Below are 25,982 nucleotides of genomic sequence, written 5' to 3'. Positions count from 1 at the left end.
AGCTGCTGACCTCGTCACCTACAGCATCAGGTTGGAATTACTTCAGCACTCATTGTGCTGTCAAATCTAGGCAAAAAAATGCAAATAAAAACCATCCAATTTTATTTATGACTATAAAGGTACCAGAATAACCCATACCAGTGTTACGAGGAATATAAATTAAGATTCATTCATTGAAAGCAACTAAACCTAAAAAAAACATTATTTAAGCCTCTCTAAGACTAAAATGCAGTGGCAAATCTAATTAATATACCTGGCAAAGAACAGCAGCCAAATCTGCAGTATTTAAATGAGAGGACAATGGCAGTGCAGGGAAGTCAGCCTGACAGAGGAGCTTTGTTTAAGAAAACTCATCATTATTATCAATATTAAGAGATAACAGAACAATATGTGGGGCAGATGGTACATTTGATGCATCTTGTTAGCTCAGATAGAGCGGCCCCAAACAACAGATGGTAAAGCCACTGCTGGGCTGTGATCTAAGAATCATTAGATCAGTCTGCGGATATCACAACCACATTAAAGACACCCAATTGTGAATTTCAATGACAGCATTTTTAGGTGCTCAAAGCTGAACTGAAACAACACCAGATATATTTTTATACAGAAGATTAAAGACGAAGCTGATCCTGTTTATTACAGGGCAAGGAATCTAATGCTCAGCAGTGAATCACTATTGTTTAGTCTGGAGCAGGAAGTAAATTGAAGTAGACACCTGTAGCTGACAGCTATGAGTGGTGACAGGAGAGGTTTCTGTTTAAACTTGCCAGCCATGCCTGATGAATGGGATGTACCTCGGGGTTTAAAATTTCTGTGAAACAGATGGCACAGAGTTCCAGGTTTCTTCATTTTTAGAATTTCATGACTCCATCTTGAAACGTTCATTTTAATTCTGATTGGTCAGCTTCAATGCCATGTACCATACCACCAAATAATAGCATGAGCTACTTTTACTTTATTTTCATTTTAAATAACAAATCTTAAGCGATAGATATCAAAAATCACATTGTGCGATAAGATGTTTCATCCAACATCACCAGATTGGAAGCAAGGCTAAGTTTAATTCTGTCTACCTGAAATAATATCATCAGTTTGCATGCATCAACTATTGAAAGGGAATATCTGTTATTGGTGCAGATATTTAATAAATACAATCTGAGCATTGATAGAAATATTGTTCTTTTTAGGTGTCATACAAAGTCAAATGCACTGTAATTCATTGAAGTTGTAGGTCACATGTGTCAAACTCAAGGCCCGGGGGCCAAATCTGGTCCACCATGGCTTTTTAAGTGGCCGTTTAGACTCCAAATTATATCAATAAGTCCTTCAGTTTTTCTCAAATCTGCAAAATTCACACAAAATCAGCAAATCTCTACATTTTTTCTAATTTTACTGCAAATCTTCTCAAAATTAGTCAATGTAACTTTTTAGTCAGGTAACAAAATTAGTCAAAACAATGAGTGTAAGTGACTGCTGCCTCAGCCTTACTCAAGTCATCATATATAAGTGCAAATATTGTAAAAAAATCCCTCACAAATATTTCTAAATATTATTTTGACTGCAAATAAAAACACTAAAACAATCACAAAATGCTGGAGGAACAGTTATGTATTGATATTTTAACAGTTTAATTGGTTTTATCAATGTATTCTGGCACAACTGGCCCCTTAAGAACATCCAGATTTTTGATATGGCTCCAAAATGAAAATGAGTTTGACATCCCTGTTGTAGTTAATAAAAACTTTTGAGAGTAATATCAATGTCAGTTGAGCAATTTTAGCATCTTTCTAACATCATTGCTAAAACTTTTATTGTAATTTTAGATTTTTTTTAAGACATACTAAGACTACAGAAATACTGAATAAAACAGTAGTGGACAAAAGTTGCTTTTTTCTTTTAACTTTGTTTTAAGTTTTGGTTTCAGGTAACATAATATTGTTTTGTATGGATGCCAGCGTAAGCAGTTGCGACTGTCCAGGTTGTGCTGACAGAGTGCAGAGTGGAGTGTTTTCACACAGCACAGCTCAGTTAAAGAAGATGCTTACAACTAAACCTCTAATGCTACGTTGGAGTTTTACCCTCTGCACCTTTTAAATCAAGCAGCTTGCCATGGCTGTTTCTGCTTGACTTGGCGACCTAATAGCTAGCTGTAAACCTAATTTCATTCAACAAGAGTGCAGCTAATAAAGCGTTAACACTTATATTTATAATTTCAGTGGTTACTGGTTTAAAGTTTAAATGATGGGAATATTCAGTACCGATGAGCAGATATTTAACGTGTATCTCTGAAAATAAGGCAAATAAATCTGATTGATAGACTTCTGAAATAAATTTATTTATGCAGTAGCAGTGATGCGCATCTACAAAGTTTAACATAACTGCGTGATAATGTCCACGGATTTATCTCCTTTAAATTTGAAAACTGAGCATCATTTTTCTTCCATTAAAGCTATCTGTTATTTTACACTGGTCTGTCACATAAGATCCCAACACAATACATTGAAATATGTGGTTGAGATGTGAAAAATAAGTAAAGTTTAAATGAATATTACCAGGAAGAGTTTTTAATATCATATATAGCTTCATTTAAACAAATATCCAGATAAACCATCAGTGAGAGCAAATTACTGAAAATGACAAATCTGTATACATAATTTCCACAAGTCTGAACCAAAAGTGATCTGCGCCATCTTAGTAGGAAGACACATTAAAAATTGCTGCTGTCAGGATAGACCCTGAGATGGAGAAGGAAAATATATCCGACGATGTGGCCAAGATGCTGCCTCTGATCTCCTTCTATGACATAGTTCACTACAATCAACGATTAAACAAATTTATAAAGGATGCACAGTCTTCACATGAGTAACAAGGTCCTGGTGACTGGCAGAGTAAGTACATATAGTGACAGGCTAGCAAATAAAAGCTACATTAGCTAAGCTAATTTTGCTAGCTTGGCAGAAAGTACTATAATAAATATCACTGATATTTATCTTAGCATTACACAGAAGTGGGTAGAGTATTCAAATTGTAATCGAGTAATAGTTGTAATCTACTTATATTGTTTATAAGTCATAGGAACTAGAATGCTAGTTCTATGCTTGTGTGGTGTTTTTTGTTGCCATAGCAACTCCATGGTAACTGCCCGCCATGATTACTGTCAGTTACAAAGTTCACGGAAGTCGCATGACTATATATTTTATTTATCATAGTATTGTGAGATTTGCCATTGTGTGAAAGATCCTCTAAGTAATACAACTTGTTTGAAATAAAGCAAAAATGTTCCTTATATGTGTAGAAGGAAGCTCACACCTCACATCTGGATCTAAATGAGCGACAGCTTGGTGGGAGCAAGTAACTGATGTTAAAAGAAAATTGACTCATAAAGCCTGAAGCCTGGTGTTGCTTGCAAATTTTTTTTTATTTTTATTTGTTTGTTTGTTGTTTGTTTTGTGTGTGTGCGTTTGTTTCTAATACCTTGTGGGGACCATTTTCATGACATATACTATGTTGTGGGGACACACTGCTCCTTGTGGGGACCGAAGCCTGGTCCCCTCAAGGGGAAACCCTGTTTTTGTGTCAGGGGTCAGATTTAGGATTAAGGTGTGAAATGAGTTTTGGTTAGGGTTAGATATGCAATGGGTAGGGTTAGAATAAGGGTAAGGCTAAGGTTTAGGCTGTAGAAATGAATGGAAGTCAATGAAAAGTCCCCGCAAAGATAGCTGCGCAAACATGTGTGTGTGTGTGTGGAGGGGCTTGTGGGTGTGTGTGTGTGTGTGTTCACTCACCAGCTCATACATGAAATCCGGGTCAGAGCTGGTGGCCAGCAGCTCAGTGCTGGTTAGGGCCTGGTCAGCAAACGAGAAGTTCTGAAAGGCGTCCCCAAAGGGAGGCTCCATCCCACTGACGCTGGGCTGCAGCACAACACAGAAAGAAAACACACAGAGTGAGCAAAAACAAACTAAATCTGATCAACTGTGTTAACTTGAGACTGTTTTGCTTCTTTTCAGTAAAGCTAACAGGATATTAAATTCTAATTCATCCAAAAATTTGAAACACAAAGTAGCCAAACAGAAACACTTAATGCTAGTCCTGTCATTATTGCACTACTGTTCACTACTGTAAGCAATTCATCCGTTTTTTGCACAACATATATTACTCTCTGTGATTTTCACAAATTTATACAACCATCTTATATCTTCAGACACTTTCTGATAAACAGGAAACCAAATGTTCAACTCATGATAATTATCTGAGATGAAGTCTGTCTATTATATCCACCATACCAAAAATTATTGGCTTATAATCAACATACACAGATTCTTTATTAACAAGAGTGTTGGTTCAGTTTTGACAGTTTTCCAAGTGTTTTACTTATAATAAGCAAAAATGTGAGGAAGATGAATAATTTAGCAGGCATTTTAATGTTTAGTGTAAGAGTAAACCTCTCAGTGGATTAAAACACTGCAGGTCTACAGTGTTAAAATTAAAGGTGATGTGCAATTATATACATTAATGTAATGAATCAGACAGAAAATCACATTTTCATAAAATTGAAATCTTTCATAATTCTCAAAGGTTTGAAAATATATGAATTTTGGTTGAAAGCTGAATCAATAAAATGTCAATTTTATTTTGATGATATACAGAAATGTTTACTTTTACCAAGTGCAACTGGATAATTTGCTTTCATGCTGCAGCTCATTCAACCTCACAGATTGACATGTCATCCCCTATATCTCCAGAGTAGAGCTACATATCTCCTAGCTCATTCAGCGATGCATTCACTTGCACTCGGGCATCTGATTTTTGCTCATTTAAAGGTCCTACAGCCAATGTATTTACAATAAATGCAATTAAATATCTTTCTAATGCATTATGTTTCCTGTAATAACACAAATTAAAGTTGAGGCAGAGATGTCATGTTTGATTTTTTTAAGGGTTGTCAAACATTATATTTATGAGATGTGACTAAAACGATTATTACCCATAGCAACACATAACTTAATTTTTGTGCTTGTGAAACATGTGCAAACATTTGTCTCCACTTTGTAGATTTCATATACACTTTTCATATCAAATATCGCACAATTTACCATCAAATTTCCACAGTTCTCAGCCTTGTTTTGCTAGTTTCACAGCTGATATTTATACAATGCTCAGGCAACACAAGGACAGACAGATGGATGGACGTCGGGCTGAAGGATTGGGAGACAGATGGATGAATGGTCAAAGGGTTGGATGGATAGACACATTTTTAGAGCCTGGCAAAGGGAAATATAAATATCTCTCTATATTCTGTTTCTTTTTATCACTTAAACTACCCTTTTCAAAACCTCTTCAGATTGTGCAAGAACCCTGAATGTAAAACTAAGCACTTTGGTTATTGGTAACCAAGAAAAAAAGTGTTGTATACGTCTCTGCCTTTATGAGTATGTCAATAATTGTAACACGGCTTTCAAACTCCTGCAATAAATAAGAGAGTTAGAATGAATGAGGAAACAAAGTGTTTCAATTCTGAGCACAGACTTTACGCAGCATGGAAACAGCTCCAGGCATAATACAAGACGTTTAGTTAACAAAATGAGAAAACACAATTCAATTACACCCGTCTACATTTTACAAATGATCTCCACACAGATTCAATGTTTGAGAAAAGCAGGATGTAAATGCATCCAGACATGTTAGGTAATGAATAATCAATATTGTAGTTTCTAGACTGAAGAATAATATAATAAAGAGTGCTGGGAGCATTTATTGACAAAGCTGCTCTCCTTTTTAGCCTTTTGTTTTTAGCACCAAAACCGATTCAATAGACATGTTATTTTTCACATCTTGGAATAAACAAAAGAAAAAGTTAATTTTCTCTTTCCCTGCTGGCTCATCTACATCAGCAGCCAAGCTGATGCAGCCTCTGCAGACGTCAGACTGATCCAGGGTCAGTCAGTCACCTCTAAATCATGACTCATATCTCTGATCCTCTCAGTCTTCAAGCACTTTTGTTTACAAGTTATTCGTTTTTGCATGGAATACACATCCAATAGCTACATTTAAAGATCCTTAGAAACATTTTCTGGACATTTTGCACAACTCTGTGTGTATTTATCAACATATCTAATCAGGAATGTTTTTTCGGTTGCTGGTCTTACCTGAGGCATTGCCAGGCACAGCTTAGAGCTCCAGCGGCAGGAACCTCTGGGTCTCCTGTCCAGTCCCACTGGTCTGAGTTGGTCAGCACAATAAAACACTGCTGAGGGGAGATGATCAGAGTCCAGGGGGAACGCAGCCTGCAAGGCTGGGAAGAAAGGGGAGACAGCGTCTTGTCTGTCGTGCTCTGGCGTATTTCTCCGTATGTTTCAGGTCTGCAGAAAAAAAAAAGAGATAAGATGTTGATATGATGAAGAAAAGTGTCAAAAACGACAACAAAGAATTTAAATTAAGCTTCAGAATGTAGGTATAACAATGCTAGGTTTGCTTCTTTTTGTCCCACAAATTATTTGTTTCTTTATTGCAAGTTATGCAATATTTACCAATATTATCCCACATTACATGTTTTCCTAATATTTTGCATCCCCAACTGTAACATACATCCTCACAAACCTCAAATTGAAAGAATAGGGTAAAATGAAATTAAAGATTATTAACAGAGAGCGTATTGTAAGCAAGGGAAACTCTAGAAGCTTTAAAATTGTGGGGAATGTTTAGGTTTTACTTGCACAACACATCTAAATTCTGCTTTGGTTGATTGGAGCTAAACTAGTAGCAAATCATGTCTAAATCTATCTAACAAATTTCTAGCACTTACAAGAGACCAGATGATTTTTTAAAAGTTTAGAAAAATGACTTAACACAATCAGTCTGTAAGCACATCAACAAACAGAATAGTTTTATGATGGACTTTATTTTGAATTTGATTTTTTTTTAAATCAGATCATGGTTGGGAATAAATGCTTTGATGCGGAAACGAGGATAACTTTGTGATTTATCAATCAATCAAGTTTATTTGTACAGCACATGTCAGCAACAACACAGTTCAAGACGCTTAACATCATAAAAACACAAAGATACAAAATCACAATTGAAACATTACATTTATTCCATCACGTTTAGATATCAACCAACAATCTTGATCTAAGAAACTGCTGTAGGCTTTGTTTCTTATAAATATTACAAAATGGGATTAGGTAAATCAGCAACCTGATTGGTGCTTCTCTATATGTACATACTATATATTTCCATTCCTGGGCTTTATTTTAAAATAAATTAGACATTATTACTCATGTTGTTTCCTAAGTGATAATGTTTTGTGGTGATTGTTAAACTTATCATATTTAAATCACTGGCTTGAAAATTTTGATAAAATTTTCCCTTTTCTAACCTCTAACCCTAAAACACTATTGCTTTACTTCCAAATTGCTTTACAGCCCATAGAGAAAGCACAATTTGCTCTCAGTGAACCCAAACACCATAAAGTTATCACATTAGCGCCATGCTTCTTTTCCTCTACTTGCTTTGTTCACAGCTGAAACACGTGGCCCTTATTTATCTCAGCTGCTTTTGCATAACAAATAAAAAGATCTCCATAGAGACATGACCCCAAGCAGCAATCACATGATGCACAAAAAAAAAGAAAAATCACTCACCAATCCTACTCCTCTAAGAGGCCACTGAAAAACACCACTTCCTCTTGCTCAGCGTTGGCTGACAAAAATAAACTTCTCACCCCTGACAGTTCCATCTCCCCATGTACAGGCTTTGCATAGAGACAGGAAGTGGCAGAAAACACTGCTGTGCAAACTATTAGTTCGACTGCAGTTGTATAAGCAACACCTTATCAAACACAGAAACCGCTGCAAGCTTGAAGCCTCTGCATGTGCACACCTATCTGCTTAGTCACCAGAACATATCTGGAACCAGATAAACATCCAAAATAACAAATTGGAACTATCATCGGATCTTGGTGTGCAAGGTGTTCCGGTCCGTTTGCGTCCGGTTTCATTTGTGGCAGCTCCAGAATGAGGAACCGCACGGCTTAAACACAACAAAGCAGCTGCATCAATCCCGATGCTAGACAGCCAAAGAGCAAAACGGAAAAAAACAGCAAGAGAAATCTTCAAAACAAAATGAAACCAAGTTCGAGTGATGATACAGAGATAATTTTTCCAAAGAAAGATCTGAATATAATAAAATATCACAGGCTCATACAGGCCATGATGAAGAGCTGAAACTTTGTGATAAAAGCCAATAAGGTGCATTTAATAAAACAGTCTTCACTTCAAGCAATTTTACAGACTTGCTGAGATAATTAACTAAAAGTGCATTGCTTAACATCAGCTGTTCAAATTATTCATTAAATCAAATGTCAATTTCTGTTACTTTCAAGATTCTGTTATTTGTTGCCTTTGCAATGAACTTTAGCCTGACTAATCACAAATCTTTAGGGCATAAAAACACGACTTCTTGTTTGCAAATCGAACGTGTTGGTGTCTACGATAAACTGAAAGCATAAAAATGTCCTTTGCTGAGCGTTAATCTGCAAAGCGGCATGAAAGATACAGCAAAGAGTTTCAATCTTGTGTTTTAAAGCAGAATTATCTTGATTATGTGAAAATAATGAGATCTGAGTAGAATCAGAAGGTTTGGTTCATTTTTTCCATATTTGTTTAGTTGCAAAGAATCAATGAAATCAGTTCAGACAGATGACTTTGCTCCAGTTGGGTTGTTGTAACTAGGGCTGGGTGATATGGCTTAAAAATAAAATATGTACTTTTTATACCAAATTTAATTTCTGATTTATTTAATTTTTTCCTTGCTTCTTTCCTACAAAAAATTGCAAATAACAGAAAATATCTTTAAAAACTGTTTTTTATTTAAATCATTCTTTTTTCAAGAAAGAATTATTGTTTTCAAAGTCATAATAAACAGAAGCTGTAAAACATACTTGTCAAACAAGATAGTAGTTCTTGGGCTGGCTAACATTACTGAACTAAGGAAAACAAAGGAATGCATTGGTGAAACAAATTGTAAAAATCTATTTTTTTTACCAAAAATCACATCTCCACAAACAGAGAATTCTAATAATTAATAAAATCGATTCATCACCCAGCCCTAGATAATAATCTCACTATATGACCACAATTTATAGGATTGTCCTCATATAAACTAAACTGGGTATACAGTAGTTAAATATAATATAAACCTGCTTATCTGTTAAAGTGCTGTATATTCTGTCTTGAAAAAGTAGCTCATTAACCACCAAACTTTTTTCCGGGGATGTTTCACATTGCAAACACTGAATGTATCTTACTGGGACAAACCAACATAAAGTATCGCAGAATTAGGAGGTAGATTGAAAATGAAACACGGTTTTTAAATTTTCTGCAAAGAGAAACATGAAAAGTCATAAATGCCTCAACTCTAAATACAAGGAAATGATTTAAGTAAAAGTACATTCATGAGTTGGAATGGCCCCATCAAAGGAGATACAATGGATGTCACATTTGTTCAATGTAACCAAAATATTTTGCTGTTGTGGCAAAAACATAAAAATGATGTGAAAATATGAAAGATTCAAGGTATTAAAACACTTTTTTTCAAGCCACAGATGAAAAACCTGGATTGAATCTTAAAGAATTAGCTCCAAACAGCTATCAGACAATGAAAAGCTCCAACTGCGAGCCTGCTGTGCTTATCTCATATCTCTCACCACCATGAAAACAGGTGATATTCTTTACCTCACAACACTGGATGTGATCCAAGTAGGCCAATCAGCAGTACCTCCTCTGGAATGAGTTACCCACTGATACCAGCGAGGCGCTAATTACTGCAGAAATAACAAGCCGGAGATGCCAGCCTCTTTATGAAAAGGGACATGTGAGAGCACACATCACAAAAGGTTGTTAATCCTGAAGCCCTGCATGCATTCGGACAGTGTGGCAACAGACTGAAATAGATGCTAAATAACAGTCGCTTGTCCCTAAAGGTTAGGGATTTTCATGGCTTGTTTAGATGACTAACAGAACGAGCAGACAGGTGGTAATGGGGCTGAGTACCACTTATTCTTTTCCAATCATTCACTTCAGACAAAGTTATGGGCATGCAGTATAGCTATTCACATTATCAATATATACAAGTAAAACTAACTTAGGTGTGTGTGTGTCAGGGGTTCAGCTGTTATTTAAGATGAACCCCTGACATCTTAAATAACAGATGTGAATGGAAGCAGCTGTATGTCTTTTCTACATGCTGCTGCAGGGTTTATTTGCAAAACAGAAACAGTGTTTTGTTATCAGTTGAGAAAAACAGGGTCTTTCACTTCACCCAAGGACACGATTACCACTCTCACAGTTACATGCGTGTCCTCTTTTTTTTAAAGGAAGAGTTTCCTCAGGATGGATGGACTGTTCATATTGCTTTACTTCACATCCAGACCTGGAAAGTGCATAAATGAAAAGCCAGGCTTCTGCAGATGGCATGTGAAACATGTAGCTGAAATTAGTGATGCATGTAGTCAAAGTTTAAGCTGAAACATCGTCTAAATTGGTGCAAATACAATAAAATGTATCAAGATTAGGGAACTATTTTTGTAAGTAAGACTAATGGATGTCTGGAGAGCAACTTTACTTTTTACTTAATGGCATCACAGGCTAATTAGAACCATGAGAAATGCATTTCCTTGTAATGATGCACCTGTCAAATGGCTGCTGACTGAAATCAACCCTCATATTTTGATTAGTAAATTCGAGGTTTCACTTGTTTCAAAAGCTTTAATGACTGGCAATTCTTTAATTTTCTGTTGGATTTAAAAGTATTACCTGGATTAAGGAAGCTGCAGCACACCTTATGATCTCTGTGTGTGTGACATATAACAATAGACTTAAAACTAAGTTGAAAATAGTTTTAGATGTTATTTTCTCCAGGAAACAAATTGGATCAATATGATTAGCGCAAATCTGATGTTACTGAGCTGGTATGAGATTCAAAGGACATGATGACTTTGACTAAACATACAAAGTTTTAGTGTACTATCACAATACAGTATTAAAACAAATAAAACAAAAGTATAACATAATCTCATTCCCTTAAATTATAAGAGAAAAGCAATGACTACTCTGCTACAAAACAATATTTTACACTGATGATTATTATTTTTGTTAATATTACTTTCACAAAACCTCATGGCTTATAGTTAAAGGTTTCCTTCAGCACTTGGAAACAAGAAACAGAGGACAATTCTAAAGGACATCAAGTGCTAATCGAATGTGTGAATCTAGTTGACAGAAGCTCAATAACAAAGCTTTAAACCAGAGAAGAAAACCTCAAAAACGTAGAGCCACAGACACCTGAAGGTCACAGCCTCATTCAGTGGAGGTGTGTTTATTTAATAGGACAAAAGGTTGAGCAAACGATTCTTACTTAGTTTTAAAGGATCTTTTAATTGTGTTAGAAATAATCTCTGGAAGCAGGCCACTTGAGCTTTTCCTGCTGAGACAGGTTGGCTCAGTTTAACTCATTGATTTAAATGCTACAGAAACAGAGCCGCTTGTAGGCTGCAAAGCCTCAAAATTAAACCATTAAGGCTTGGTTAAAAAATAAGAAAAAAACAGCTAGCATTAAACTACTAATACAAGTCAAATATAAAACATGAAAAAAGTTTACTTTAATTTCACAGAGAAGCAAACATTCAACTTGACCTGTATTTGAACCAAAACCCCAAAACAAATTAACCATCTAAAAAATCTTGTTATACTTCATTTGGAAAGAACAGAACAGCAAAAAGGGCTAATATTTTGTGCTGTAATCATGTAAATTGAAAACTACTCTGACATTTTGTCCATAATTTTTATGTTAAGCTGATGTATCTATATTTAAGTAACAATTTAGGATTTTTTTTTTAAAAAAACAACAATCAGGAATAATTGTTTTTTGTTATTATTAATTCAGCCATATTATGTATTCTTAATATAAAAACTTGTGCAAATATGGCATCTCATTGAATCCATACAATATTTCCTACCTGGAAACAGCACATTAATTTATAATGATGCAATTCATGTCATTCTCTCAAAGGGCATTATTATCACTGTAACCAAGAGAGAGGTAAAAAAAAAAGAAAAACATTTCACTTTACATCAAACACTGTTGATGAAACTGTAATAAGCTTTAGATTTTTCCAAAACATTTTTAGGATCACCATGCTGTCAGTGGAAAGACACAAACTGACGTTTCGTTTAAGAAATAAAACCGTATAGTTGATGTATTTCCTTTGTATTTCAAACCTGACAGCAGGCATTAGCATCACAGCCACTGCTATTGAATAACACGCTGGCAAGTGTTACAAATGACCTATATTATTCCCCAGTAAAGCCAGAAAGTCACCAGTGTCTCGCCAGTCTCTGCTCCCATCACAGATCTCTGCAAAGCAAAACAAAACGTCAATCTAACAGTCTGTGCCAACACCCACGTAAGATTGCTTTCCTATTGGTCGAAAAGAAACCAAGGCCCGCCTTCTGGAGTGTCTGATAGGCCACAATGGCCGTCAATCACAGAACCTGCTTCATCATAAACAGCTTGTTTCAATCTAGGTTGAAGCAGAAGATAAACAACCATGAGGCCTACATCCCCGTGCCCTACATATTATTATTTATGAGATATTTACATAAAATCACACAAAAAACAAAGTCTGCACAATAAAATTGTTAACATTTCGTGTATGACCGTGTTTTCTCGAAAAAACAAACATATATGCATAGACTTATTCACATTGACTCGGTCGATGAATCCCCAAACAGGATTTTTAAAATAAAATAAAAACAAAATTCAATGATCTTGAAAGCATAACGCTGAATGTTTGCACTCACAGTGTATCTGAGCTCGGATCACATGGATTTGCGGAGCATTTCTCCACCAACACAGGATATGTTTGATGTTGGGGGGCGTGTACCATGGGACACCTAATGCTGCAAAGTCAGACTTTTTCCTCCACAATCACACTTCAACACTATTTACTTATGTAATCTTATATAATCTGAATGCATAGGACAAATGGGTAAATATAATGATCGGTGCGATGTTTTCCTGGACAGTTTAGGCTCCTTACATAACAGTTGTTTTTACCCAAACTGACACGGAATCAGCTGCTCTACGAGCTTCGCGATACCAAATCAGCAGAAAGTCATCATAGTGATCTTTTGGAGCCAGCTGACCGATATTTATATCAGCTAATCAAAGAACATGAGCTAGCTAACGTTTCTCCTCCTCGACAAACAGCCAAAAGCTAAGACAAATGCCACTATAAGATTGTTTATTTGCATTTAATTCAATGTGAAAGAGCCGAAATTACACACTATGCCCTATTTTCACCTGCAACTCAGTCAGTATGGCCTCCGTCCGCCCCCTTCCTCATCCCAGCTGTAGCCCGACACTCAACAACAAGAAGCAGCTAGCTTCGAAGCTAACAAACCATCGCGGTCGAAACACACACTCAAGTGTCCATAAACGCACCAGTAGTGGTCCTACTCACTTTTAAGACTCCCATGCACAGGTCTCGCTCGTTGCTAGACTTCCGTGTTTGAGTTAAGCCGATAATTTAAAAAATATTTCCCTTTCCAATGGAGTCCACACGGTTTTACAGTTCTCTCGGGTTTGTTTTGTTTTTCTCCTTCCTGACGGGTTTCTGGAAAACGCGTGACTACCCGACCAACGTGGTGCACCCACCAGCCAATGGGAGAAGAGCTCCAAGCTGGAGAAAAACACGTTTTAATATTTTTGCAGGGTTTTATAGCTTAAAAGTCACAATGTAAAGTTGCAAAACAGCTAGAAGATGGCGAATATTGTATTAAAAAGATAACAAACATTAAAAGAAAAGTAGCAGAGCTCTAATGTTTACTTAGGCGTGCATAATGATAATGTATTCTTAGTGTACTTCTATATTATTTTGAGTAAACAGCCTGCTTCAGTACTTTGCTATTTATTTAGTGCAATGAACTGTTTTTGCTTTGCTTTGTTTATAAAGTGTTTGAGAAAGTACTCCACCCCAGCTTTCGTTTCACTTGAAAACCGAAACTAATGTGGCAAATGTAATACTAAGAAAGCAATGTACATGAAAAAATGAGACAATTTACCTTTTACAGGAAAAAAGGGACGAAAATAAGATGCGAAGCTTTTCTTTCGGTTTCAAAATTGCTCAGGAGTAGTAAATGAAAGTTAAAATGGTGAGTCAGTATGGAGGTCCAAAAGTGCCGAAGTTTATAAAGAAAATAAAAATCATCAGTTGCTTGAGTAATGAATTAAACATGAAAATAATACATTAGCAATGTATAGTTTATCAATAAACAATATTATCTTATTAGCAAGTCGAAAAATGTGACAGATGAATCAGATAATGATAACTAATTATGAAGGTCCAAAAATGCCACTATTTATAAACATATATAAAAAGAATTATTAATTGTGTTGGAAATGAATTTAGATTTTATAAACAACACATGAAAACTTTTTTAAATATGTACCGAAAAAAGATACATAAATTTATTTAATTTAGAAAAACATCCATAATTATGTAACTATTTTTGTAAATAATTGTAAGGCTGCATCCTAACTGCCAAAAGCAGCAAAAGGTGATAAATAAACAATCAGTAATTATTGACACTTTTCATAAAAAATATTTATGTATAAACAAATATTAAGAAAATATCTGCAGTGATTACATAATCAAATGATACATTAATTGATTCAATCTGAGATGATTATTCTAATCTGAGATTGCCAATGGCATTTTTGGATGTCTATATTTGAATCACTGTTTAGTTTCCAAGTACTGTGTCTGAGTAATTCTGAAACTGAAAGAAATGTTTTAGCATTTAGATCTTTTTGCTCCTTTCTGTTTCTTTCTGTACTTTCTGTGAGTTGGCAAGTAATTAGGTGGATCTTCACTCTAAAAAGTAGACATAACCAAAGAAATAATAATTTTTCACATAGTGGCTTCAAATTTTTCACATTTAAATATTTAAGTATGCATTATTGACATTTAATAACAGATACACTGCTTTCTTTATTTAAAGTTTTGTTTTAGTGATGGCATGGATAAATAACAGACTTTCTTTTATTATGTTCTGGCATTTTTTGCACTCGATGTCTTAAAGCTGTTTTCTTTTTGTCCAAACAGCCACAACAGAGCCAGTGAACAAAACAATATCACAAGACTTTTTTTCCCCAAATAGTTTTATTTCTGCCCATTGAGAGACAAAATTTATTCCTTGAGGGGATTTTGATCCACACTGTGTAAATAAATATGAGCAACAAACATATCCATGACAAACTTAAGGTGCCCAACAACACGTTTCAGAAACTAGCAAAAAGTAAAACATTTACACATTAAGAGTTTCAAAAGAAGTGTCCATTAATCTGCTCCATGAATCAGTTGATCAAATATTTACAACACGCAGCCTGCAAAGTATGACAAACAACATATTGAGAAGATGTAGAGTCTTAAAAAGCCAGAATGTGTGTGAGATCTGTGGAATTTCATAGCTGGCAAAGAAATGGGACTTCTCAGGAATTCAGCGCTGCTCGGAAGTCTTTCCGTGTTTTTCCCGTTAAGTTCTGCTAATAATTAGAGTTCATTTGTAGGGATTTTCATGCAGAAAGTACTGAACAAGCTTTACTTTAAAAGTTGAACGTTTAAGAAAAAAATGTTCTTATTATGATTAAATGTCAATTTATAAAACAACTTATTGTTTTTCTGTTTATGCATTTAAAAATGAAGATTTACCAGGATGTGGACTAATTTGAATTTCTTTCCCTTTATCTGTAAATGTCAACATAAATTAGTAACTTCTGTAGGTTTGGAGTGGTTAACAGTCATAATTTGTTTTTGAAGCACCATGTTGGACCCCGAAACACAGAAGCATAAACAAAAATGCTGTGGGAATATTTGTCATGCATAGAGTAGCCTATATAAATTATAACTGAGAATTTACAAACTGCTGTTTTTTTCCTGCCAGTCATCACAATCAATTCTTCAAAGACCCTTGAATAGTATGAGCTAAAAACCCCCAGAAAGCTTTAAGTTCCCCTTTGTAGTATTTTTTAAATGAATTTGTTCACACAGGCCTTGCATTCAATATGACTGAATGTGAGCGATTTACCAAACAGGGAAGGGCAAAAGAAAAAAAATCAGTCTACAGGAAAAAATAGAATAGCAGTAAAAGATAAACAATGCTAAATACAAGATATGCATAATGCATAATGTTCCTTTCTCTATTCACCACTGTGTTGGTTTGATGCATAACTCACCCAAACTTTGTGGTTATAGTGTCACATTTTAAGGTATTGCACATGCTAATTATTAAACACTTAAGTAAAGTTTGTTTTCACTTATGTACATACAAGATGCAGATCTTTATTAATTTTCATTCCACTCTGGAAAAAAGTAATTCTTAAAGGGAATATGTTACAGAGTTAGAAGATTTACTGATTATCTCATTGTGTCAGCAATCTCAGACTTCAAACTTAAGATACAAGACATATTTTCCAAAATGCTTCTAACTAAATTAAGGCAAAAGACAGAATGAATAAAATTAGATTCATAAAAATTGTCTACTACCTAAAGTTCATCTCTAGATGAGGCTCAGCATCCCCTCTGACGTTTAAATACTCCCCATGTAGAAATAAATCTGTGTAAAATACTTGTACTTAAAACCTAGAATGCCTCATCTTCTCTGATGAACTAGGCTGAGTTCAGGAAGAGGGGAGTAAAAAGATAAAAGCTGTAAATTAAATAGAACATGAACTTAATCCCCCGGGGGGCATCCACATTGTCACAAGATCACAGCTCTGCTTATAAACTTGTGAGGAGGAGAATGAGATAACTGTAAAAAAACAACAACAAAGTGAGGCACCTTGATGCCACTTGTAGACAATTTCTAAGATTAAAGAGATAAATGAAGTTTAATCACAAGACAAAATGACATTATTTATTAACGAAAGCCCCTTTCAGTCACAAGATATTCAGATGACAAGTCAGAAGACAAGAAAAGCGTTTTATTCTCCGTTCACCGACATTTACAGCTCAAACCCAGAAACAGATCAACATCATCCTTTAAAGTTTTACATTTTTAGAGAAGGGAATTGCTTAGTGTCGCTCTCATGCTTGAGTGGAAAGAAAATGTCATGTAAATTATCAGCAACAGCAGATCAGCGCTCGGCTTTGTTTTCTATCCAGTGTGAAAGCTGACAGGCTCCAGTCCCTGAAAAAAATTCTTTCCGCTGGATTACGCAACAAAAACAGGAAGGGAGAATCATTTAAAAAAAGAAGAAGAAAAAAAGGGGCGGCGGGAAAGAGCATAGCACCGATAAGTCACTGCATAACTGTGCAGTGCATAGCTGTGATTACTCCATTATCGAGATCCCATCGTGATCAGGTGAAAGAAACTATCATCACATTTACATTTTAATTTACTAAAAGCCCTTTGAAAAGTTTATTTATTATCCTAATTCAGCTTCAGAATGTAATTTACTCATTTACCACACAGAAATATATCAAAAGGGTTTATTTAATTCATTAAATCGATGCAGCCAATAAAAAAACTGTTTCTGAGACAGTTTAAATATTACATAAAGCAAAAAATAAAATTGCTTCTAATACAGAAATGTTATGTAATCACTGGAAAGACTCTGACTTCCAAGTTATCCAGTATACAGAGGCTGACATAATAATCCATAAAAAAAGCTGGCTGGTCACAGAGTACTGTATGGAAGCATTTTAATGGAAAGCTTAGTGGAAGGAAAAAAATGTGGTAGATAAGGTTTAGAAGCCGCTTGTGAGGATTGTAAGCTGAAGCTATTCAAGAGTTGAATTTTGAAGGATATGGACTTAAAATTCCTATATACTTATGTTCTACAGTACAGTTACACACATAACTGTTTCCTTTCTTGTTTTAAACCCTTTTTACTCAGTTTTCCAAAGTCCTCGTCTTTGATTAAAGTAGATTTTGCGTTTTAGTTGGAAATCAAAGTACCAAGGTCTCAATGAAGACAAGAGAGGATCAGAATCCAAGTTTCCACGTTTAGTTTTGACTGGGAGAATCTCATCAAAGTACTTTGTGCTAAAACATTTTTTAATTGGTTCTTGTAAAAATATGCTAACTTCGTTAAAGTTAACAGAAATATTTTTAGTTACATGTTTAATCAATCTATAAATCACAAGAGCTTTACTTTCTGAATTAAAATATTGAACATTTCTAATGTTGCTCTAATTTATAAGGACTGACCAGTGAATTTGAACAAGTATCTAATTTCTCTGAGTTTTTCTTTGGCAAATAAAACAAAGCTGAATCATTTATTTACAAACTGCAGTAACTGTATCCTTAGAGTTATTATAGTTACATTAAGTAATGAACATTCACCACATCTGAAAACTAAGAAGCAAAGCAACAGTCCAGATACTTCAAGGCAAAAATATAAACTGGCTGCTTGACATTCTTCTTTGTGTGGAAAGAAAATTAACAAAAATAAAAAACATCCCATTAAAGTCCTGCAACATGCATAAATTCTCCTCTAATTATTTTACAGGGAAAGCCAACTGGAAAACTAAAACATTGCTCTATATTTGTTTAAAAAGTCTCATAAGTTCTCATTTTATTTAAGTTGATTTATGACTAATTTACAGCAACAAGCAGATTTTATTATAGAAACGTGGTCAAGACACTACAAGAAGCTTAAAATCCTTCGATAAAAGATTCTAAGGCTAAATATTTGCAAGTTAAGATAAACAAAACCATATTCTGCTGTATCACCACACACATTCACAGATTCCCCCCCCAAAAAAATCCCTTTTAAATAAATTTTTACAGCTGACTTTTCTCCACTTTGAGTTGACTGGATCATAGCTCCGTTTTGATCCGGTGCATGAGATCTTTCTGGTCCACCATGTCCGTCTGTTTGCTCCAGCGGTGGTACGCCAGCAGGGCGATGTTCTTGGCTGCCACTGAGCTCATCTCCATGGCGCTGCCGGCCCACTCGATGCCGTTGAGGTAGTAGAGGTTGGGGTGCAGCTCCACAGGCGGCAGGCCCTGGCTACTGCCGTACTGAGGGTAGGCCTGCCACTCCGTCACCTGGGCCGAATAGTACGACCTGCAGAGATCCAGAAGGACGATATTTATATCTCACTGCGATACAACGCAACATACAGAGGTGGGTAGAGTAGTCAAAAACTTTACTCAGGTAAGAGTAACACCACTTCAACCTATTTTCACTCAAGTAAAAGTAAAAAGTAGCCGTCCAAGAAATTACTAAAATAATAGTGAAAAAGTATTGAGTAACTGATCAAATTATCAATCATTAATATTTAAAAATTACACCAGACGGACCAAAATATAGAGATAAGTGGAAATTTTAGGACCAAAATAACAATAATTCATATAAGTAGCAAAAAATAACCAAGTTAGACAAAAGAAATGTTTTCCAAATCAGTTTCTTTCATTATAAAACTTATGAAACTTTAACCAAAGCTGCAGGTGTGTGTCTGTGTCTGGTGAATTTTTGATTAAAACATGTTTGTTTTTCATTCAGTGGAGAGAAAATCCAGAAACTTTACTCAAGAATAGAAATACTTCATAATAAAATTACTCTCATAGAAGTAGAAAGTACAGCGTAGTAAAAATACGCCTAAAGGCAAAATCTTTCAAATTAAGTTACTCAAGTGAATGTAATTGAGTAAATGTAACTAGTTACTCTGATCAAATACGCGGTACTGTGAAAATCTGCCCACTAACTATGATTAAATAAAACCTGTATAAAAACATGAAGTTGGCTAAAGTCACACATAAAATCCCTGATCTGGAGAATTTCAAGAATGGATGAAAAACAAAGTCACTAGAAGCGTTTCCATTGATGATACATTTGTCCAAATTTGATATTTTGAAAATAAATTTGGTTAATGGAAACAGGACAATTTCTTTAAAAGAAAATTCTAATCTTTCAATGAAAATTTGCGGCACTAGGATGCGGTGGTTATTTGGCCAAATCAAAATTGGTTTATTTTGCAGAACTGCAATGGAAACACGTTTTTCACGTCAGATGAGTCACATGATCAACAACCAAATGTTGCAGGTCTTCTGGTTCTGCGTCCTTGGAACCAGAACCAAACATGGAGAAGCAGCATTCAGCTTTCATGCATCATAAATCTGGAAAACAAGGTTTTAAAGTTTGATGTTGGTCAACATCAAATATGTTGACCAACATATTTGTTGTGTACTGATGATTTTGAAGGTTTTCTCAGTTGTTGACTGTATGCCATCTTCTATGACTTTGTATTTTTGTGTTTGCTTTGTTGTTGAGCAATACAAATAAACTTGATTGACTTTATTCAACTGACCTGAAAAGCGTTTTGAGTTGCGATTTGTCCAGAGATTGAGGTGAAAACACCTTGTAGACGCCAGCTTCCTGCGGCTGCTTGCGCCGGAAGCCGGCTGAGATGTTGACGGGACAAACGCTGGCCACGCTGTTGAAGAACAGGCTGGGCGTTTCGGTCGTGAGGATGCTGGCGAACGGGAACAGGCGAGGGTCCGGGAAACCAAAGAAAGACGTGTTGAGGTAGCCGTGAACGATTGTTGCCACGGTGCCGTGATAGCTGCCGGGCAGCTCGTCGAAGGGAGGGGCGAAATCCTGGAACTGGAGTCCCGAGCCGACGCTGGCCTGAATCGGAGTCGCCAACACTATGATGTCGTACAGCTCCGATCCGACTCCTGACGCTGCGGTGAAGTTCAGCTGGTACTGCAGCACCTCCCCTGAAGCACAGGAGTGAGACAGAGGAGTGAGAGAAGTGCTTAGTATTATAAAAAAGCTAATTATTGATTAGTTTTTTATATATCTGAAACACGGCCATATTAGTAATGTGACCTTCCTTGTTTTATCCACACTTTTCACTCCACACCTTTGCTTTTTATTTTTAAGCAGTTGAGGCAAAACCTTAAACTAGTACTGCGCAAGCTTTCGACAGGCCGTTGCTAGGTAACCAAAGTTAAGGGGAACTTGAAACTGCTGCTTCTTAACCAGCAGGTTGTTGCTAGGTAACCAGAGAGCCAGTGAGCTAGTTGAAGGCACTAACCTTAGTTAGCTCGCTTTGAGAGGTTGAGAGGCAAAACTCTTTTCTCTGCCTACATCCCCCAGAATGCTGTGCGGTTCTGGATAGGAGTTCATTGAAATTATTGACAAATCTAATCAGATTATCAATTCTAATCAGTATTATCTACTGATATTGCTCACAAGGCTATCGCAATGTAAATGTTTAAAAGACATAAATGTAGACAGAGACCTGTTTTAACACAAAGCTTTCTGTTTAAATGTATTGAAAAATAGAAGTCAAACTATTAATCCTGTTCTTTGACTAATTTATTATTGCTGAAACCTAAAAAACAAACAAAAAATATTTTTCTTCCTTGATGGCTATAATACTTTTTCAGGGCCCAAGAAGGGAATGCAGAAATTTAAAAGTATTTTTTAGCTGCTTAAATTCAGACGTTATTATCCAACTAGCAGGAGTCTTGGATCTGTCTCCATTTGTTTCCCCATCACTGCTGTTGTGGAGCTCATATTTTTAAGAAATTTGAACTGTGAAACGTAGTTTTTTTACAGGAGAAATGTGAAGTGACATCAGAAACTAAAGCCTTCTGCTGCCTTGATGTTTTGAAGTGAACACGATCATAAATGTACTCTAAAGTGGCTGCTTTATTTCAGTTATGTTTTCTGATGATGAAAGCAGTAAAATCTGTGAATGAAAGGACAAGCTGTGCTGGTAATTTCACCATTATGTAAGCAAAGAGAGCAGGGGAGAAGAAAATGTATTTAATGTATTTAACATGGTTGAACTGAATTTAGAACTAGTTCGTGTTCAGGATGAATCAGCAAAAAACTGCTGATCCCTCATTTTCAAAATGGCTAATCCTCTCCGCACAGCAACACAAAGTTAAATCTAAATTAAACTGGATTAGAAGATTAAAATAATCTTTTTTCAGAAAATGTCAGTGGGGGTATACCTGAGTGGAGTGGGGAGATAGATGTGACCTGAGCCTTCAGTAAGTTAGCGTTAGCCATCTTCAGGAGTCCTGAACACACCTGCTTGTTTCCTCCTTCCACCGCCCACAGGTTGTTCTGGGCACCAGCCAGAGAAACAGCGCCTGAAACACACATACACACACACACACACACGCACGCACATACACAGAAAAGAAATGAAGCCAAGAGCTATAAACCAATTATCAGCTGCCTACACACCTTCCTGTTCCCTGGCTCCCATAGGCCACCCCCCTCCTCTCACCTCGCTTTCCCCTCTTCGTTTCTCGACTTCCAGCCTCTCTCATACTCATTTCCTGCCTCTCTTCTCTCCCCCTCTGAGCTGACCTATATCAGCAGAGATGTGGATGCTTTTGTCATATTGCCCTCTAAATTCACCACCACAGTTTCTGTCCTGTCACTTCCATGCTCTTCATCTCCTCACCCCCTCCTCTTCATCCTCTACCCCTCATTGCTTCACACTGAGCTGACCTACAAAGGCGGGGATGCTGACGTTCTGTCCGTAGTTGACCCTCATGACGGGCGCTATGACCTCATCTATGAAGCGCTGCGACACGCCCAGCTCCAGCAGCGAGTCAGAGAGCGGCCGTCTGGTCATGTTGATGAAGCCGCTGCCTCCCAGAGAGTCCAGGAGTTCCTCCACGGAGCTGAAGGCGTAGCCATGAGCCTGGTACTTGTAGATCCTGGATGGCAAACACAGATTGCAGACAAATTTAGAAAACACTTCAATACATTTGTCTCATTCATGTCCGAAATGATCAATAATCAGTGCAGAACAAAAACGGGTGGAAAGATGAGAGTTGCCTTGAATGGAAAAAAATAAATCACTTCCCGAGAGAGGAGGCTGATTTATTTCAGGTCGGTTAATGTTTCAAAGCAGACATCGAAGCAAGAAACAAAGTCTCGATTGAGTCGATAATTCATTTCTCAGATGCTTATTTTATTAAAAACAAGAAAAAAATTATCTTCATTAACTTCCTCCATACATACAGTAGGTCTGGCATCTTAAGTTTCACTGGATGATAAACTGTCCCAGACGTTATTGCAATGAACGATAACATTGTTGTTTTGAGACTATTTTTAAGTAATATAATGGTAATGGCATAATAATGCAAGAATACATTCTGAAAAATTCTAATGAGGTTCCTAAATATTTTGTAAGGACTTGAAATGTTTGCAGCAAGCAGTTTCAAGTACCGTTACTAAGCTAGCAAGAAAAAAAAAAAAGTTGTCCCGATCCGATTTTGGAAATTGATCCAATATAGGCCAATAAACAAAAAGAAATAAAATAAAATAAAAGAGAATCGGATTATACAAGCCCGCTGATATGAGCTCTCTGCTCTAGCATTTATTCTGCCCCAGTATTTCTATCCAGCAACATTTGCATCCTGCATGCAGACACATTGGTTTATACTTATTGTTCTTGAGTATTGTTTTTTGTTTGATTAATATCACTTCCTCAAGCCTTTTCCAAGAATCCACACTACAAAACCAGCAGTAAAAGTATGCATGATTTGTGTTGATATTGTATCAAGTTAACTTTGGTTTCTGTCAATACTTAAAGCTACAATATCAGTATCAAAACAATGCAACGTTGTTACCCCTAAAACAAAAAGCAACATAACATTTTTTATCTTTACCTCATAAATTTCTCCATGATTTCCTCCACCCACATCTGCAACCGTATGAAGCTGATCCCATAGCGCCACCAAAGCCGGAACAGATCCAACAGGTACCAGTCGGTCTCCTCCAAAATCACCTCTTCACCATTAAAGACGGCAGTCTTTCCTGCCACATTTCGACGGTATTTCAAACCTTTAAATAGATGAGAGGAGAAATTTTACCCTAAGGAAAATATATTTAAATGTTCTGTGACTGAATATCCCTGCCATTATTAAAACTTGTTATAACTCACCAAGCTGTTTGACAAATTCCTGCATGTGCAGGTTGAGGGAGTGAATAATGGATCCTCCAGACTCGTATTCATTGTGGTTGACGGTTACAGTGGCCAGTCGACCTCCGACCTCGCCCTTCTCGAACACGTCCACCTGCACCTCCGGACCGAAGTGTTGGCGCAGGAAATGGGCCGTTGCACTGCCTCCAATACCTGCTCCAACCACAGCTGGACCACAGAAAAAAGGAAGACAATGCAATGCAAGAAAACTAAAACGTATGTATTTCGTCTAGTTTCTAGTGCAAATATCTTATTACACTTAAAATAAGACTACACTAATTCACAGATAACTTTTTAGAATGATATGGGAGCTTGCTTAAGTCAATAATTTTTGAATATTGATAAAAAGTATTAGTTCCATTGGCAGATCTTTTCACTTAAAACACGGGAAATATGTCTTGTTTCAATATGTAGCTTGTTTAGAAACCCTTTGAGCATAAACTCATCATTTTAAGGTGTTATTTTTACCTAAAGTCTTTTCAAACCTTAAAAACATCTCATATATTCTCTTTGGGTCAATAAATGTCCATCCAAAATGTGGATAAATGACAAAGATTCTCATACTGTTTCTGTCGAAAGCATTTCTGAAAGCCTCAACTGTCACCGTGCTGTGAAAAAGTATTTCCATTCATTTCATCTCATTTTTTGGTCACAAATGTTTCCGAGTTCATGAGTTAGAATGATCTAGTCAAAGTACACAACATATATTCAGGACATAAATATAAATACAGTTGATTCACATGTACAGATTCTAATTAGATTCAGATTTCTATTTATAAAAATTAAAAAATATATATTTTTTACTTTCCATTTCATAATTACGCACTCTCCGTGTCTGTCCATCACAGAGAGTAGCAATAAAACCAGTAGAAAATTAAATGCAATGAATGAACCAATGAAGACATTTTTTTAAAAACTGATAATAAAATGTTAGTCAGCCAGAAAATAGCGGTTATATATCTGTGTCTTTCAGAAATGAGCAACAAACAAATTAACCTTTTTTTATTTTTCATCTCGGTGTCATGTGTTGCTAGCCACCATTGCTAACAGTAGCTGAATCCAACGGTAACCTTCCGGGCCTGCATGTTTTAATCCTCCATGGGTGTGAACAGTTCTTACCGATTCGTGAAGGCGGAGCACCGTCTTCATGAGCGGGTGTCTCCGGGTTTCCGACAGCTGAGCAGACCGTTAGCACCACGGCGATGAGCGGGAGTTGAAAGCCGCCCATAGCCGCCGGTTGGGAGCAGCGCCGAGGGTAAGAGGGTTCGGTTCAGTACCAGCAGGTTAGGTTCAGGTTATCTCCCTTCTTTCGCTTGGAGGGACATGCTTAGAAAAAATATGATGCAGGTTTATTTTACTGAGAATTGAATCAGTTAATTAAGTTTAATATGGTTCACAAAGAAGTACAAAGATGATTGTGAGGATGCGGTAGCAGAGAAGGGGGTCAGCATCATTTATATGCCACCGTGCGCCAAATTGGCGGAATCGTTCCGTTATTCAAAAAGCCAGAGCGGCGTAAACATCATCGTCATCTGTGGCTGATTCAAATAGGGTAGTATAAAATAATTAAATTATTAATTTTGGGGGAAAAAAACATTTAAGCTATCAAATACTTTAGTGTGTACAACTGAAAGATAAATATTGGCGGAGGCAGTGAAGAATCTCATCAGATGTACTGTATTATGTCTCTTTCTGTGAATAGGCCCTAACATCTGATTGGTTACATTGCTTAATCAAGTCAATTTCAGACCAATCATCTTGACTATATTATTTCATGTAGGAAAGCAGCACTGGAAATATATAAACCTTAAATAAATACTTAATTTACTGTGATAGTATCTCAATAAATAATTTAATTAAGTAGGTATTTATTAAACTGACTTAGACATAATTTTTTTAAATGTTGTCATATATATGGCCCTCTATAGTTTCAAAGCAATAATGTTGGTTCAAATAA

General features: G+C 36.2%; 2 protein-coding genes across 3 annotated transcripts in view; both read right to left on the bottom strand.

The window, feature by feature from the left end:
- Positions 1-13,670, bottom strand: part of crebrf (creb3 regulatory factor) — a 33,806-nt gene extending 20,136 nt beyond the window's left edge. The window contains exons 1-3 of one of the 2 annotated variants that reach the window (XM_028030582.1): positions 13,520-13,670; positions 6,147-6,359; positions 3,786-3,911 (exon numbers count right to left, since the gene is read on the bottom strand). In XM_028030582.1, the coding sequence (XP_027886383.1) occupies positions 3,786-3,911; positions 6,147-6,155 (135 nt within the window). In that variant the 5' untranslated portion in view covers positions 6,156-6,359; positions 13,520-13,670. Of the gene's footprint in view, positions 1-3,785; positions 3,912-6,146; positions 6,360-7,640; positions 8,728-13,519 lie in introns of those variants that run through there. The other variant, XM_028030583.1, reaches the window with a different exon arrangement.
- Positions 13,671-17,019: 3,349 nt separating this feature from the next.
- Positions 17,020-25,499, bottom strand: pcyox1l (prenylcysteine oxidase 1 like). The gene is made up of 7 exons (XM_028032172.1): positions 25,145-25,499; positions 23,987-24,193; positions 23,712-23,886; positions 22,543-22,754; positions 22,035-22,175; positions 20,375-20,786; positions 17,020-19,131 (listed from the first exon to the last, which is right to left on the bottom strand). The coding sequence occupies exons 1-7, from the start codon at positions 25,251-25,253 to the stop codon at positions 18,882-18,884; spliced, it is 1,506 nt and encodes a 501-aa protein (XP_027887973.1). The 5' UTR covers positions 25,254-25,499; the 3' UTR covers positions 17,020-18,881.
- Between the last annotated feature and the right edge of the window lie 483 nt (positions 25,500-25,982).

Source organism: Xiphophorus couchianus, chromosome 11 (genome assembly GCF_001444195.1).
Source record: "Xiphophorus couchianus chromosome 11, X_couchianus-1.0, whole genome shotgun sequence".
NCBI lineage: Eukaryota > Metazoa > Chordata > Actinopteri > Cyprinodontiformes > Poeciliidae > Xiphophorus > Xiphophorus couchianus.
The sequence above is the reverse complement of the archived record's forward strand: the minus strand, read 5'-3'. Positions and strand labels throughout refer to the sequence as shown.